A 13,902-nucleotide genomic window follows, 5' to 3' on the forward strand; every position below is an offset into this window, starting at 1 on the left:
CTGCCATCATCTACTAAGTTACTATGTTAAATATATTCAAAATTTGCAATTTGAAAATCCAAAAAAAATAAAACAAAAATAAGAAATTGAACATAGGACGGGGTTGGCTAGAGTATTGGGCGAAGAATCAGGAGACCAGGATCATATCTTGATTTTACTATTGACATTCTATAAACTTGGGTTCTTTACTTTATCTCCCAATGCCTTTGATACCTATTAGATTGTAAGCTCTTTGGGGAAGAAATTTGTAAGTATATAATTTGTTGTAAAAGTACCCTAGTTGAGTGTGCTATATGATGCCTGAATAAATAAATGCTATACCTTCATCTTCCTGAGTCTGGATTTGTTATCATGACACCAAGCCAAACAAGTCATAGTTTCTTGTCTTTCCAACGATTCTTCAACTTCTTTAGCTGTCAGGAACATCTCAATATTTACCAAGTCCTTGAGAAGATAAAGAAAGAAAAATCTTCATTAAAACATACTAAGAAAAGAATCTATTGTGTACAAAATTCTCCAGTATAAAATATATACAGTATATTTTCACTAATTGTACATGTGAGTTAGTTATCAAAGGCATCAAAGGCTCAGCTCTAAGTTGGTTTCAGTCCTTCCTAAGCAACAGGTTCTATAAAGTCAGGATAAACAACAAGGAATCTCACCCCGTCCTCACAGACCAAGGAGTCCCTCAAGGATCTTCACTTTCACCCACCCTCTTCACTATCTACCTCCTCCCCCCTCTGCCACCTACTCGCAAACCTTAAGCTCACCCATTACCGCTATGCGGATGACATACAAATCCTTATCCCAATCACAGAATCCCTTCAAAAAACTATCACCTACTGGAATGACTGCCTTCAGCCAATTAAAGACCTACTCTCTAGCCTCAACTTAGTTCTGAACGCCAATAAAACGGAAATGCTCATTATCTCCCAGGACCCCCCCCACCATCTCATCAAGCTCCTCTCAATCAACAAGTCTAAACATCAATTTCTCAACTGACGTCAGGGATCTAGGAGCCTGGCTGGACAACAATCTAAACCTAAAAAAGTTTATAAACACTACCACAAAGGACTGCTTTTACAAACTGCAAGTCCTCAGAAAGCTAAAACCCCTCCTTCACTTTAATGACTTCCGGCTAGTACTTCAATCCATCATACTAACTAAGATCGATTATTGCAACTCCCTTCTTCTCGGACTCCCCACAAATACTATAAAACCCTTACAGATGGTTCAGAACGCCGCCGCCAGAATCCTCACAAACTCCAACAAAAGAGAACATATCACGCCAATCCTCCGTAACCTTCACTGGCTTCCTATCAAACACAGGATCCTCTTTAAAGTTCTCACAATCGTTCACAAAGCGACACACAACCTCGCTCCCATCATGTTAAGCACACAACTTCAAGCTCATTCATCTTCCAGACCCATCAGAAGCGCCTACAAAGGCACACTGTATGCCCCGCCTGCAAAAACATCACTAAGGAAACGAGCACTATCATCTGCAGGCCCCCACCAATGGAACATGCTCCCCCCAGATCTACAGCTTGAACCAAATCATCAGGAGTTAAAAAAAAAAAAAAGCTAAAAACCTGGCTCTTCCGCCAAGCCTTCCCAGACACTTAATGCTGTCTTACTAAAGATTCTTCCCTTATTAATGATACTGCGCTCAATTGTTTTTTTTGTAACTGTTCTATGATACTGGGTTCAATTGTTTCTTGTAACTGTACTATGTTCAATTTATACTTAGTTCTTTTGTTCTATGTAAAGCGCCCCCCCCCCCCACCTTTTTTTTTTTTGGCATTTCACCGTTTTATGTAAACCGGAGTGATTTGTATTTCATACAAGAACCTCTATGTAAAAATTAAAAATAAATAAAAATAAATATGACATGACTTATTTCCTTCTACTTCTCCAGCTGACACCATCCCAGTCCATTGGTCCCCACTGAGTGCCTCTAACACAGCTGGTTTCTTTCCTGTCGCATACGGCATGTGTGGCCATTGCAAGGTACATGTATGCTTCTGCACAGATTGAACCCTCCTTTCAACCAAAATCAGGGAGAAATATCACAGTTCTCAAGTGTTAAGAATGAAAACAAAAAAATATAGATATATACACACACACACCCTAAAACTAACCCCAACTGATGGGAGAAGAGCACTAATGATATATAAAAAAAATTGAAAAATCCTTTATTAATTACTAACTTAATTAAAAACAGGCTCCAAATAGTACATATCAAAATTGTTTAATATACATACATGCAAAGCTTATACAGACAAGAAATAGTGAATCATGAGCAAACTAACTTGACAAAAAGATTTTTAACATTCACTGAATGTAAAAATATGTAGATCAATAATAGTACAGTTCTATCCATTAAGTACAATTTATTGGTAAATACTGTGAAGTCGATGCCGTAATAATCTTAGGTGTCGACAGACATCAATTCCCGTACTGTCGGAGTCAAGAGGGACCCCGGCATCGGCAAATTTGCCGGCATCGATGCAGTAAGCATCGGCATCGACAGAGAAGTCTGTCCTGAAAGCTGTTCTTTCTAAGCCTGTGAAACCGCTTGTCGGATTAAATCGGACAATTCCGGCCGCACAACCGTTGGAACCAGAGCGGTGGCGTAGGCTGAGGTACAAGTTCTTGTACAGTACCTTGTGTAGGATCTGGTGCAGGAAGTGGAGTCGAGGTAGGCCGAGGTGTTGAGAACTCCGATGTTTCTTGGTGCTTAGGCCGTTTCGCTGTCGAACCTTCCTGGGAAGCCGAGTCTAACAACGAGGGGCTTCGATGCCGGTGTCGATGTTTCGACTTATTTTTTCGGCAGATGAAGGGGACGAGTGATCCCCCGACAGTCCCGGGTGAGGTTTTTTTAAGAATTATGCGCTTAGTCGCTCCCGCCGGAGACGACTTCGATGACTGCAAAGGGGAAGGTATTAGTTGCAGGCTGAATAAATGCTCCATTTTTTCGAGCCTGGTTTTCCGACTTTTCGGTGTCATCTCCGCGCATTGTGGACAATTGCCTACGTCGTGTTTGTCACCCAGACATATTACACATTCGGTATGTGGGTCTGTAAGTGACATTTTTCTGGCACAAACAGGGCATTTTTTAAATCCTGTTGACATTTTTAATCGATCAACGGCCGTCGATACGACGTGAGGGGAAAATAATTTTCCTGTAAACAGAAAATTTGAGACTGGGTTACTTAACGGCCGGTAAGAAAAAGAACCCGAAAGATTTTGAGAGAGAGAGAATATCAAAATATGACTTTTAAGTCAAATTGAAAGGTTGAGAGATACTCAACGGCTCCGGAACCGCGATGCTGGTAGCAGCGCGGAAAAACGAAGACTGAAGAGAGACACCTGTGGCAGAGAATATCATAGCATGCTGGGCATGCTCAGTGGCCTCACTGGGCCAGTCAAAAGTTTCTAGAAACTTTGACAGAAAGTTTTCCCGCACTAGGGCTCCGCTAGTAACGTCACCCATATGTGAGGACTAGCATCCTGCTTGTCCTGGGATAAAATATTTTTTTTACTCAATGCATAAACAAACTATGGAATTCACTGCCAGAAGATGTGGTGAAAGCTTTTAGTGATCCTTTGGGATCCTGCCAGGTACCTGGGGCCTGGACAGGCCACTGTTTGAAACCAGTTATTGGGCTTGATGGACCTTTGGTCTGACCCAATATGGCAAGTCTTGATTTCTCAAATACACATTAGAACATAGTACATAATAAAATCTTGAAAATCAATCAATACATGACATTTTAAAAATACTCAATTATAGAATTCAACAAGAGATATAGAACATAGAAACATGATGGCAGAAATATCACATGGTCCATCTAGTCTGCCCATTCATTACAACTAATGTAGCTTTACAATTATCATAATTCCCCTCAGAGATCCCCTGCGTTTATTCCATGCTTTCTTGAATTCAAGTTACTCTTTTTTGTTTCCTTCACCTCCATTGGGGGGCTGTTCCATACATTAGTGCCTTCTCTCTAAAGAAATATCTTAGACTACTTCTGAGTCTATTCCCTTTTACTCTCATGCCATAACCCATCATTTTTTAGCCTCCTTTCCACTGAAAAAAGCTCAAAGGTGCATGGAAAACTATTTAAATGTTTGCATCCTGCCTTTTTTCTAGGACATATATGCTTACATATTTAAATCTGACCCCATATACTTTAGAAGCAAAACCACCGACCACTTTACTAGTAACTACCTGGACAGACTAGAGTTGGTTTATATCCTTTTCAAAGCATGTCTCCAGACTTGTATGCAGCATTCCAAATGAGTTATCAGCAGGTACCTATACAGTGGCAATATTGCCTCTATTTTTCTGCTGACCCCTCCTCTCCCTCTGTACATAAGAACTTAAATTTCCATGCTGGGTCAGACCAAGGGTTCATGAAGCCCAGCATCCTGTTTCTAACAAAGGCCAAACCAGGCCACAAGAACCTGGCAAGTACCCAAACACTAAAAAGATCCCATGCTCCTGATGCCAGTAATAGCAGAGGCCATTCCCTAAGTCAACTTGATTAATAGCAGTTAATGGACTTCTCCAAGAACTTATCCAAATCTTTTTTAAACCCAGCTACACTAACTGCACTAACCATATCCTCTGGCAACAAATTCCAAAGCTTAATTGTATGTTGAGTGAAAGAATTTTCTCCAACTAGTCTTAAATGTGCAATTTGCTAACTTCAGGAAGTGAGCCCTAGTCCTATTATCCGAAAGTATATATAACCAATTCACATCTACTCGTTCAAGACCTCTCATGATTTTAAAGACCCATATCATATCCCCCCTCAGCCGTCTCTTCTCCAAGCTGAACAGCCCTAACTTCCTTCAGCCTTTCCTCATAGGGGAGCTGTTCCATCCCCTTTATCATTTTGGTCGCCCTTCTCTGTACCTTCTCCATTGCAACTATATCTTTTTTGAGATGCGGCTACCAGAATTGTACACAGTATTCAAGGTGCGGTCTTTACCATAGAGCGATATAGAGGCATCATGACATTCTGTTTGCTTTTTTGACTACTGCAGCACACTGAGCCAACGATTTCAAAGTATTATCCACTATGAGGCCTAGGTCTTTTTCCTGGGTGGTAGCTCCTAATACGGAACCTAGCATCATGTAACTAGAGCAAGGGTTATTTTTCCCTATATGCAACACCTTGCACTTGTCCACATTAAATTTCATCTGCCATTTGGATGCCCAATCTTCCAGTCTTACAAGATCCTCTGCAATGTATCACAATCCGCTTGTGATTTAACTACTCTGAATAATTTTGTATCATCTGCAAATTTGATAACCTCACTCATCGTATTCCTTTCCAGATCATTTATAAATATATTGAAAAGCACAGATCCCCGAGGCACTCCACTGTTTACCCTTTTCCACTGAGAAAATTGACCATTTAATCCTACTCTGTTTCCTGTCCTTTAACTAGTTTGTAATCCATGAAAGGACATTGCATCCTTATCCCATAACCTTTTAGTTTTCTTAGAAGCCTCTCATGAGGGACTTTGTCAAATGCCTTCTGAAAATCCAAATACACTACATCTACCGGTTTCACCTTTATCCACATGTTTATTAACCCCTTCAAAAACTGAAGATTTGTGAGGCAAGACTTCCCTTAGGTAAATCCATGTTGACTGTGTTCCATTAAACCATGTAGCCAAGCATTTTCTTGGCTCTTGCTTTATCCACATGTTTAGCCATCTTAATCAGATACAATTGCAGAATTAAATCAGACAAGACCCTCTTGGTGTCTTAGTGTCTTCATTATTAGGTTAATTTTGCTAAGAGTGTTGCTATGGAACAGATAGCTGAGCTAAGCAATTTGTTTTTGTATGTCTAAAGTCTTATGATCTAATTAAGAAATGAAAAATTAAGTCTTAACTGTCTGAAATCAATTTTAAGCCTATACCTGGAGTATTAGATCAAACAAAACTCCAATTATTCCCCATTTTCATAGGAGATAGACATGTTTTTCTGTTGAAAGAGTGAAAAACATCACATGATGCTACATCTAACATGGAGGACAAAAGGACAGCTTGTCCTTGGATCTAAAATGGAGGATAGCATATAAGATGAAGATAAGGGGCATACTAATTAGTATATATTTATATGAAGGAATAAATCTCCTGCCTGATTGGCTCTATAAGGTGATGTAATGAGAATATGATACAAGGAATTGGGTAATAATGGAATTGATGGGCTATGTATGTGGGTAATGAAAATGTAAAGTAGGCAATGAAAACGAGTAGATGGATCGGAGTAAACAAGAGTTTATCAAGCATGCCAGACTCTGGCCGAGTTTCGCTCAGAGAGCTGCCTCAGGGGCTTAACAAGCCACATCAGTTGGCTTAAAACATCGCAAGTGAAATCAAGTTGAAATAGCATAAAGGGTTTCTTTGGTTTTGAAGCAGAGCTCTGAAAATATTGGTATTGCATACCAGATTAGTAAGGCATTCGAAGAAGAGAGCTCGCTCGCATAGTCAGCGTTCAGCAGCGGGTATTCAGTAAGGCATTCTTCTTCGAATGCCTTACTAATCTGGTATGCAATACCAATATTTTCAGAGCTCTGCTTCAAAACCAAAGAAACCCTTTATGCTATTTCAACTTGATTTCACTTGTGATGTTTTAAGCCAACTGATGTGGCTTGTAAGCCTCTGAGGCAGCTCTCTGAGCGAAACTCGGCCAGAATCGGGCATGCTTGAATAAACTCTTGTTTACTCCGATCCATCTACTCGTTTTCATTGCCTACAGCCACTTTGGATCGGCTACCGGTTTGTTTCCATGAAAATGTAAAGTACATAACAAGTTGACCGTGTAGGATAGAGGGAGATCAAACAGTTTTTAAAGATATGCTAGAATTGTACTTTTTACAATAAACTACCAAAGAGGAATTTTGGTTTCATGTCAATTTTTCTTGGTTAATATCACTCTCCTAATTTAAGAGTTTGCTCTGAGACAAATTGGGACCTGGAGATCAGTTTTATTCTGAAGCCAGGAATTTTTAAAGGAAATAAGGGGCTGTTTTTCTAAATTCCTGCACAATCACCACCAGATCCCACTCTTCTTTCATGCTTAGGAGAATTTCACCCCAATACAGTACCTCTCTCTCCCTTTGTTTTTGCATCCTAAATGGACACCTACATTTTTAGCATTAAATCTTACCTGTCAGACCCTAGACGATTCCTAAAGCTTTGCTAGATTCCTCCTATTTTCTATACCCTCCTAGCTTACCCTGTTGCAGATTTTGGTGTTACTGGAAAAAGAGAAACCCTTTTTCAACAAACCTTCCATGACGTCACTCAGGAAAATGCTGAAAGACATGTACTCCCTGCCTCCGGAGATAGGCTCCGCCAGGCATTTTGTGAAGATGCGGAGCGCAGACACTAGGCTGAAAGGCAGTACGTGATCTTCCTCTACCAGGAACCGCAGTTACCTCTGATCCATGGGATAAATGGGGATATGGGCATATGAGTTTCTGAGATCGGGGGAGCAGAGCCAGACCCCAGCCCTGATGAGAGGGATCAGAGTTCCCAACGAGACCATCTTGAATTATTCCTTTACAAGAAAATGGTTTAAAGCCCTCAGGTCTAGTATGGGGCGAAGGCCACCAGTTTTCTTGGGAATCAGGAAATACCTGGAGTAGAATCCCTCTCCCTATTGGCCAGGCAGGACTGGTTCAATACCTCAACCCATTAAGAGGGCGGAGAGCTCTACTCTGAGTATCTGCAGGTTCCCTACGCTTCTCCACAGAGGACATGGAGGAGAATGAAGAGTTCGTTGGAAATGCAATCTGTATCCCTGCCTCACGATGGATAGGACCCAGTGGTCCAAGGTAACTGAAATCCATCGCTCGGTGAAGAGCTACAGACAGCCCCCCCACAGGGGTTCGGTGCCTCAGGGTATGGCTGCTGGCTCAAACTCCCTGGCCACCAGTCAAAATCACACAACAGGGTTGCCGTGCCCTCAGCCTAGCTGGCACCCGCTGGGGTCTTACTCTAGACCCCGGCAGGTAATATTTGCGTGGCCGGTAAAAAGGCCATCTTGAGAATTGCCTGGCAGGCTTCTTGCCTGAGGGCTGAGTGTCCGAAGTTCTGGCTGACAACTGTTGAAGTGTTTCGTGATATTCTTTCCATTGTGCCACCGCCTCTAATTTTATCCCCGAAAAGGGTTTCCCCTGAATAGGGAAGATCTGCCAGATGGTCCTGCACTTCGGGCTGGAGGTCTGAAGCATGCAGCCAAGCCATGCAACGAGCACCAATGCCCGCTGCTGCTATCCTCATAGCTGTCTCAAACACGCCGAGTGGACCTCATGTTTATCAGTGTCAAAGACTTGCTGGACTATCCTCAAACTGCTACTGAAATTGTTGCGGGAGGCATTCCCCTAATTCTTCGGCTTGTTTCCAGAGGTTTAATGAGTACTGGCCCCTAAAAAGCTGATAGCAGGCAATCCTGGCTGCTAGCATTGAGTCCTGAAATACCTGCCGTCCAAGAGCATCAAGAGCTCCGTGCTCACAGCCCGGTGGGGGCAACGCACAAGTCTGAAGGCACTTTGCCTTTTTTACAGCCGATTCCACCACCACCGATTGATGTGGAAGCTGCCAGCGTTCAAAACCATGGTGGACTGGACCAGACAGACTGCATCTGTCTTGCAGTTCACTCCCAGACCAGCTCCTTAAAAATATCATGTACTGGTACCGCAACCACCTCTTTAGGAGCATCAATAAATTGCAGGATTTCTAACATCTTATGATGAGAATCCTGTTCTGTTAATAATTGGAAAGGCACAGACACTGCCATGGCCTTGAGAAATCCAGCAAAAGATAGATCCTCGAGGGGATTTCCTTCTCTCCTCCGGCTGGGAGAGTTTGGGAGGTAAATCCTCCGATTCCTCCATGGAGGAAAAAGATGCCTCACCTTCCCAAGGATCATACGGGGCTTCTCCTTCACTCTGAACGTCCAGAGACACGGGAGATGGAGCCCCCATCGGAGCCCTAAGCCTTGAGCCAGAAGGCCTCGGGGGCATCGGTGGAACTGAAGATGGCACTGGAGGCACCGATGGAATCCTGGGTCACAGCAGCACCGATGAATCCCCAGGCATCGAAGGCACCGAATGCACCGGTCCTGATGGCCGTGCTGCTTTGGCGCCATCGACCTAGATGGACCCTCCTCATCCAAGGAGTCACCCACTGCAATAGGATCCGGTAGGGGCAGCAGCAATGCTTCCTTCGACTGCGAAGGTGTTTGGGGCATCAGCGCTGGCTGTGTCAGTAAGTCACCGAGCAGCAGGTCCAGCTGCTCCAACAGAGATGCAAACGCCAAGGGAGTCTGCTCTTGCGGCGGAGGCAGTCCCAGTGGAATCAGTGGCCGACCGCCAACTACACGTGCCTCTCCAACTCCTCCTCAAAGGCTGCCAAGGACAGCACAGCTGGAGGATGAGACGGCAGCGGAATTGGATTGCCCCCGGAATCGCAGGGGGGAACTGAACCTTCCACCGGTGCCAGTGGGGAAGGCCACGAGTCCTCGAGGACCGGAGGGTATGAATTCCTCTGCACGGGACCACTTCAGGGGAGGCATGGAACTGTTCAATGCCTTCCTGGGGTCAGACAGCTTCGAGGAAGACTACCGTGTCAGTGCTTCCTAGACTTCTTCCAGTGCTTACCTCTGTCCTTTCACGGGACCGATAGAGAGGAACCCGATCTGGACCGTGAGGATATAGACCATGGTCGGTCCCCTAACCCTACCTCTAAATCAAGGAGCAGTAGCAGAGGGGATACCAAGGGGGTCGAGGCCAAGACTCCCTTTCCTTGTGGAGTAGAAGTCCCAGATACGGACGAGGGTTCCGATTTTTTGATGTCAAACAGCTTCTCTATTTTGTCTAGGCGCACCCGGCTACCTTTGGGGGGTCATCTGGACACAAAGATCACAGACATCATGTGCTGCCCTCAGGCAGAGGACAAACCTCGTGGGGGTCTGTGATGGACATAGCCCGGGGGGGGGGAGGGGGGGCACTAGGGGCAGCAGCGAAAGCCGGATGCTGTCATGGCAAAAAGAACACAGCACGCAGTTGATGACCGGCGGCCACTAAGAGGCGACACTGTCAGCAGCCAATCGCAAAGAACTGAAAAACTTTACCGATAGAGAGGGGGAAACATGCTGAGGGACCCGACAGGACTCAGGAAGATTTCTCACTGAAAAAGCATTAGCTCCACAGCCGCAAGGCTTCAGCTTCGTGGAAAAAGAGACTGAAGCGGACCCCGCGTAGATAGTGGCATGCTGGGCATGCTCAGTGTGTCAAAGTTTCTAGAAACTAACAAAACATTTTCCGTGCCAGGCTCCATCTAATGTTACCCATGTGTGACGATTACCATCCTGCTTGTCCCTTGGAGAAAGGGGATAGAAAATCTCTCTTATGGAGAAAAATTAACATATTAGGATTCTTTGGCTTAGAAAAGATATTACAATTTATAAAATCGACTACTGGCATGCTTTCCTGCTGAGAGATGTAGAAAGTGGAAAGATGGAGTTTTTACCTTGCAGTCTCAATCATTCACACACACTAAAAAAATGACACCTATCCGCTTACATGAAAATATGAAAAGCTATATTTTCTGTATAATATATGCACAAAACAGATGCTTATAAGAATGCCTGGGTCCCAGACTAGGTTATATAACAGCACAATGAGGAAGAGTAAATATCTTTCCTCAACTAATAAGAGAAAATTATATACAATGGCCTAGCAAAAACTACCACTTTCCTGGATTCTTATCTCTGTAGTCGAAGGTCACAAATGTTCTCATGGAAGAGCTGTCTAGATGGGTCTTGCTGAAATGATCTGTTCAGTTATTGGCAGAGAATCTGCCCAGCCCACTAGGTGCTAGGGTATTTAAGTCTTTGGGCTGCACACATGCTGTGCAGCTTTGTGTCTTAACTCTTGAAATATTGCCAGGTTAACTGATAAAGAGAACTACTGTGTGTCAAGACAACTCTGAAATGGCAGACATTTTTTGGTTTATTCAATACCTCTAATTGCCATTTTGTACTGACTAGCTCTCTTGCATGTGTCTAACTACTAGCCATGCACATTATCTAAACCTGAACACATTATGCTGGATCCCCAGGATAATAACCAAAAGTCATCAGAAGTGTCAGTATCATTGTAAAATAAAAGCAATCATATAGCTAGGAAACAATACTGTAATAAGAATGTGTGCGCCCCAAAAGTTAAATACACATTTGTATCCATAAGGTCTGTAAAACCTATATCCAATTTATACTGTCTATAGTCCATTATTTAATAAAGAAGAAGTTTTACTGTAAACTAAATCTGGGCAGTTGCCAGGTGTTTTCCAATTCTAAGCACTAGTAGAGCTGCTTGTGGCTATGCTCCACTGAGCACAGACTTAACTACCAGTTGGCACTAAGTGGTATTATCCTTTTAATTAGGTCTGGTATCCATCTTGTACTTTCTCTCTGCTTGTGTCCTTGAAGTATTCAGGCTTCAAGTTAGAAGAAAAGGAGGGGACCGAGGGTTGGGAGGGGGGGGGGGGGGGTGCGAAGCAGAGCTGCAAGTTTTACAATGACCTTAAGCACAAAGCGGCATGCTTTAACTATGAATAATCATAACTGTTTTCTCTCTCGTAAGGGACTAAATTAACCCTTCACATGATACATCGAAGTGACTTTCGCAAAATTGTACCGTACTACCTGACACAAGAGGTCGCAGATAGAGGATCTCCGTCAAGGCCTCCCTCATTTTTGCTTTAAATCTATCCCTGCATTTTTCTTTATTATATTTTTCCAAATGTTTGGAAGCTATGAGATAAATTTGAGCTGGAAATTCACAGTACTCATAGCCTGATATGTAAACAAGAGCTGTGCACACACCAAAAGAAAAAGCTAAGGGTGCTGATCGAAAGATGGCTGCTGAAACAGAGTGTTTATTTGTTGAGCTGAAAGACGAGATGGTTAAAGGTATCTCCAAAATCTCAGAAGCAATGGAGAATTGGCTATCTAAATTGCAGTCCTCACTTGAGACCAAGGAAGGTTTTGAGAAACAGTCAGAGTAAATGCAGTGGACCATCAATGTTGCCATGCGAGTTAGCCTCTAAACTATTTACATCTCAGTTGGACATGAAGAAAGAAAATGCAGCCCTGCTGGAATGCCCGAAGACCAGCAAAGATCAGGCTAAAAGAAATCTTTGAATTATGGTCTTCCAGAGCAAGTAAAGGAAGCAGATTTATTACAGATAATTTTGGTTACCAGAATCTTTGGGCCTTTCCATGCCTACCGAGCCCATCATAGTGGAAAGAACATACATGGTGGGCCCCTTATGAGCAAATGCTCCTAGACCAAGACCACCTGTAGTATGTATATTGAATTATGCAGCCAAGATCAAGATTATGTGAGCATATAAGCAAAAGCAAGCACTGAAATGAAGGTAAAAAACCTTTACTGTTTAATGACTTTTCAACTAAAGTCTCTGAAGCGCTGCGTCAACTTACCCCTGTATACTCTGAGTTATTCCAAAGAGGTGTTAAGTTCCAGTTGCAATTTACAGTGAAGATACAGGTTTTTATTCATGGCAAAGTGACTAGTAAAATCAAAGGACCAGGCTCAGGCTCAATGCTTCTTGGACACTTTGTGAATAATGCGAAAATGTTTGAAGTTGTGTAATAGCAATTTTTATTTTTCTGAGTTTGCCAGTTTTATATCACATGCCATCTATGGAAGCTAAGCCTGATTTTTAAAGGCTCTGTTCAGTAAATTCAAATGGTGCTATTGCGATGCGGTTCAGCAAAAATATCTTTAGTCTCTTCAGCTTAAGGGGATACAAAGTTATACATCATGCAATGCCTCTGAGATTTTTGTTTTTTTATATTGGACGTGATGCGTGCATTGGATTGTTAGGCTAAATGTTTATTCATTTTTACATTCTTTTCTGCTTATATTGTCATGTGTTTCTTTGTTCCCCGATTTTTGCTGGAATTCCAAGGTTCAGATGATTTTAGTTTCTATATCCAAGTTTTACAGATAATGTGTTTCAGTCTTTTTTGACTTTGATTTCCCATATGCTACCAGTTCTCTTGTGCATCTCCATTTTTGGTTATTGTCTGTTTTTGCTAATCCTTTTCCCAGAAGGTTTTAATGTGCTTTATTAGTGTTTAGCAGAAACTTCAATTCTTTAAGCCTATGGGTACATCATTGGATTACAAGAGAAGTCTGAAAGAAAAATTGAAGATGCAATCCCTTGAGGCGAACAGACATTTTTCACAGTTTTGTGTGTTGTGACTAGTATGTGCAAGAGTAATTTTTTTTTTTTTTATCTCAGATGGTCAATCTTGGTTCTGTGTTGGGGAAGCGTTTATAGATAGCATGTTCATTTTGGATGTATAGTCTCAAAGATGGCTAAAATATTTTTCTTGGGTCAGAGGAGTGTTTAAGCTGGGTGATGTTCTCATCTGGGTCTTTGTACTTTTTCATTTTATTTAGTTTAAAAAGTATTTATGATAGTAGGAGAATCTCCATATATTACATTAAAAAAATTCATGGGAGAAATTTTGGGATTTTCTGATTCTGATATGCCCTCAGTCAATTCTTGTTATTTTTTGCCTGTGTCTAGAAATAGGGAATCTAACATTCCCTTTCAAGGGGATTTAACTAATTTTTTTAGAAAATTCCCAGTTAGTGGTGATTGATAAAGGTACATTGTTAGTTTCTCTGTTAACAAATTTCGAAGTAAATAAAGTCATGAAGGTATATTTCTGGAAATATCCTCTTAAATTCCATGATTTAAATGTTAAGATTTTCCCAGATTTAGCGTTGCCTACTCAAAGACGGAAGGCGTTTTTTAATCTTCATCAAG

The 13,902-nt window shown here is 42.3% G+C and overlaps 1 protein-coding gene across 7 annotated transcripts in view; it reads right to left on the bottom strand.

Annotated features, from left to right (window-relative positions):
* MAEA (macrophage erythroblast attacher) overlaps window positions 1–13,902 on the bottom strand; it is a 218,616-nt gene that overhangs the window by 114,453 nt on the left and 90,261 nt on the right. For all 7 annotated transcript variants that reach the window (XM_029592692.1, XM_029592682.1, XM_029592680.1 and 4 more), the window contains one exon: window positions 322–444. In XM_029592692.1, coding sequence (XP_029448552.1) covers window positions 322–444 — 123 coding nt within the window. The remainder of the gene's footprint in view (window positions 1–321; window positions 445–13,902) is intronic.

The sequence above is a fragment of the Rhinatrema bivittatum genome, chromosome 1 (assembly GCF_901001135.1).
Source record: "Rhinatrema bivittatum chromosome 1, aRhiBiv1.1, whole genome shotgun sequence".
NCBI classification, from domain to species: Eukaryota; Metazoa; Chordata; class Amphibia; order Gymnophiona; family Rhinatrematidae; genus Rhinatrema; species Rhinatrema bivittatum.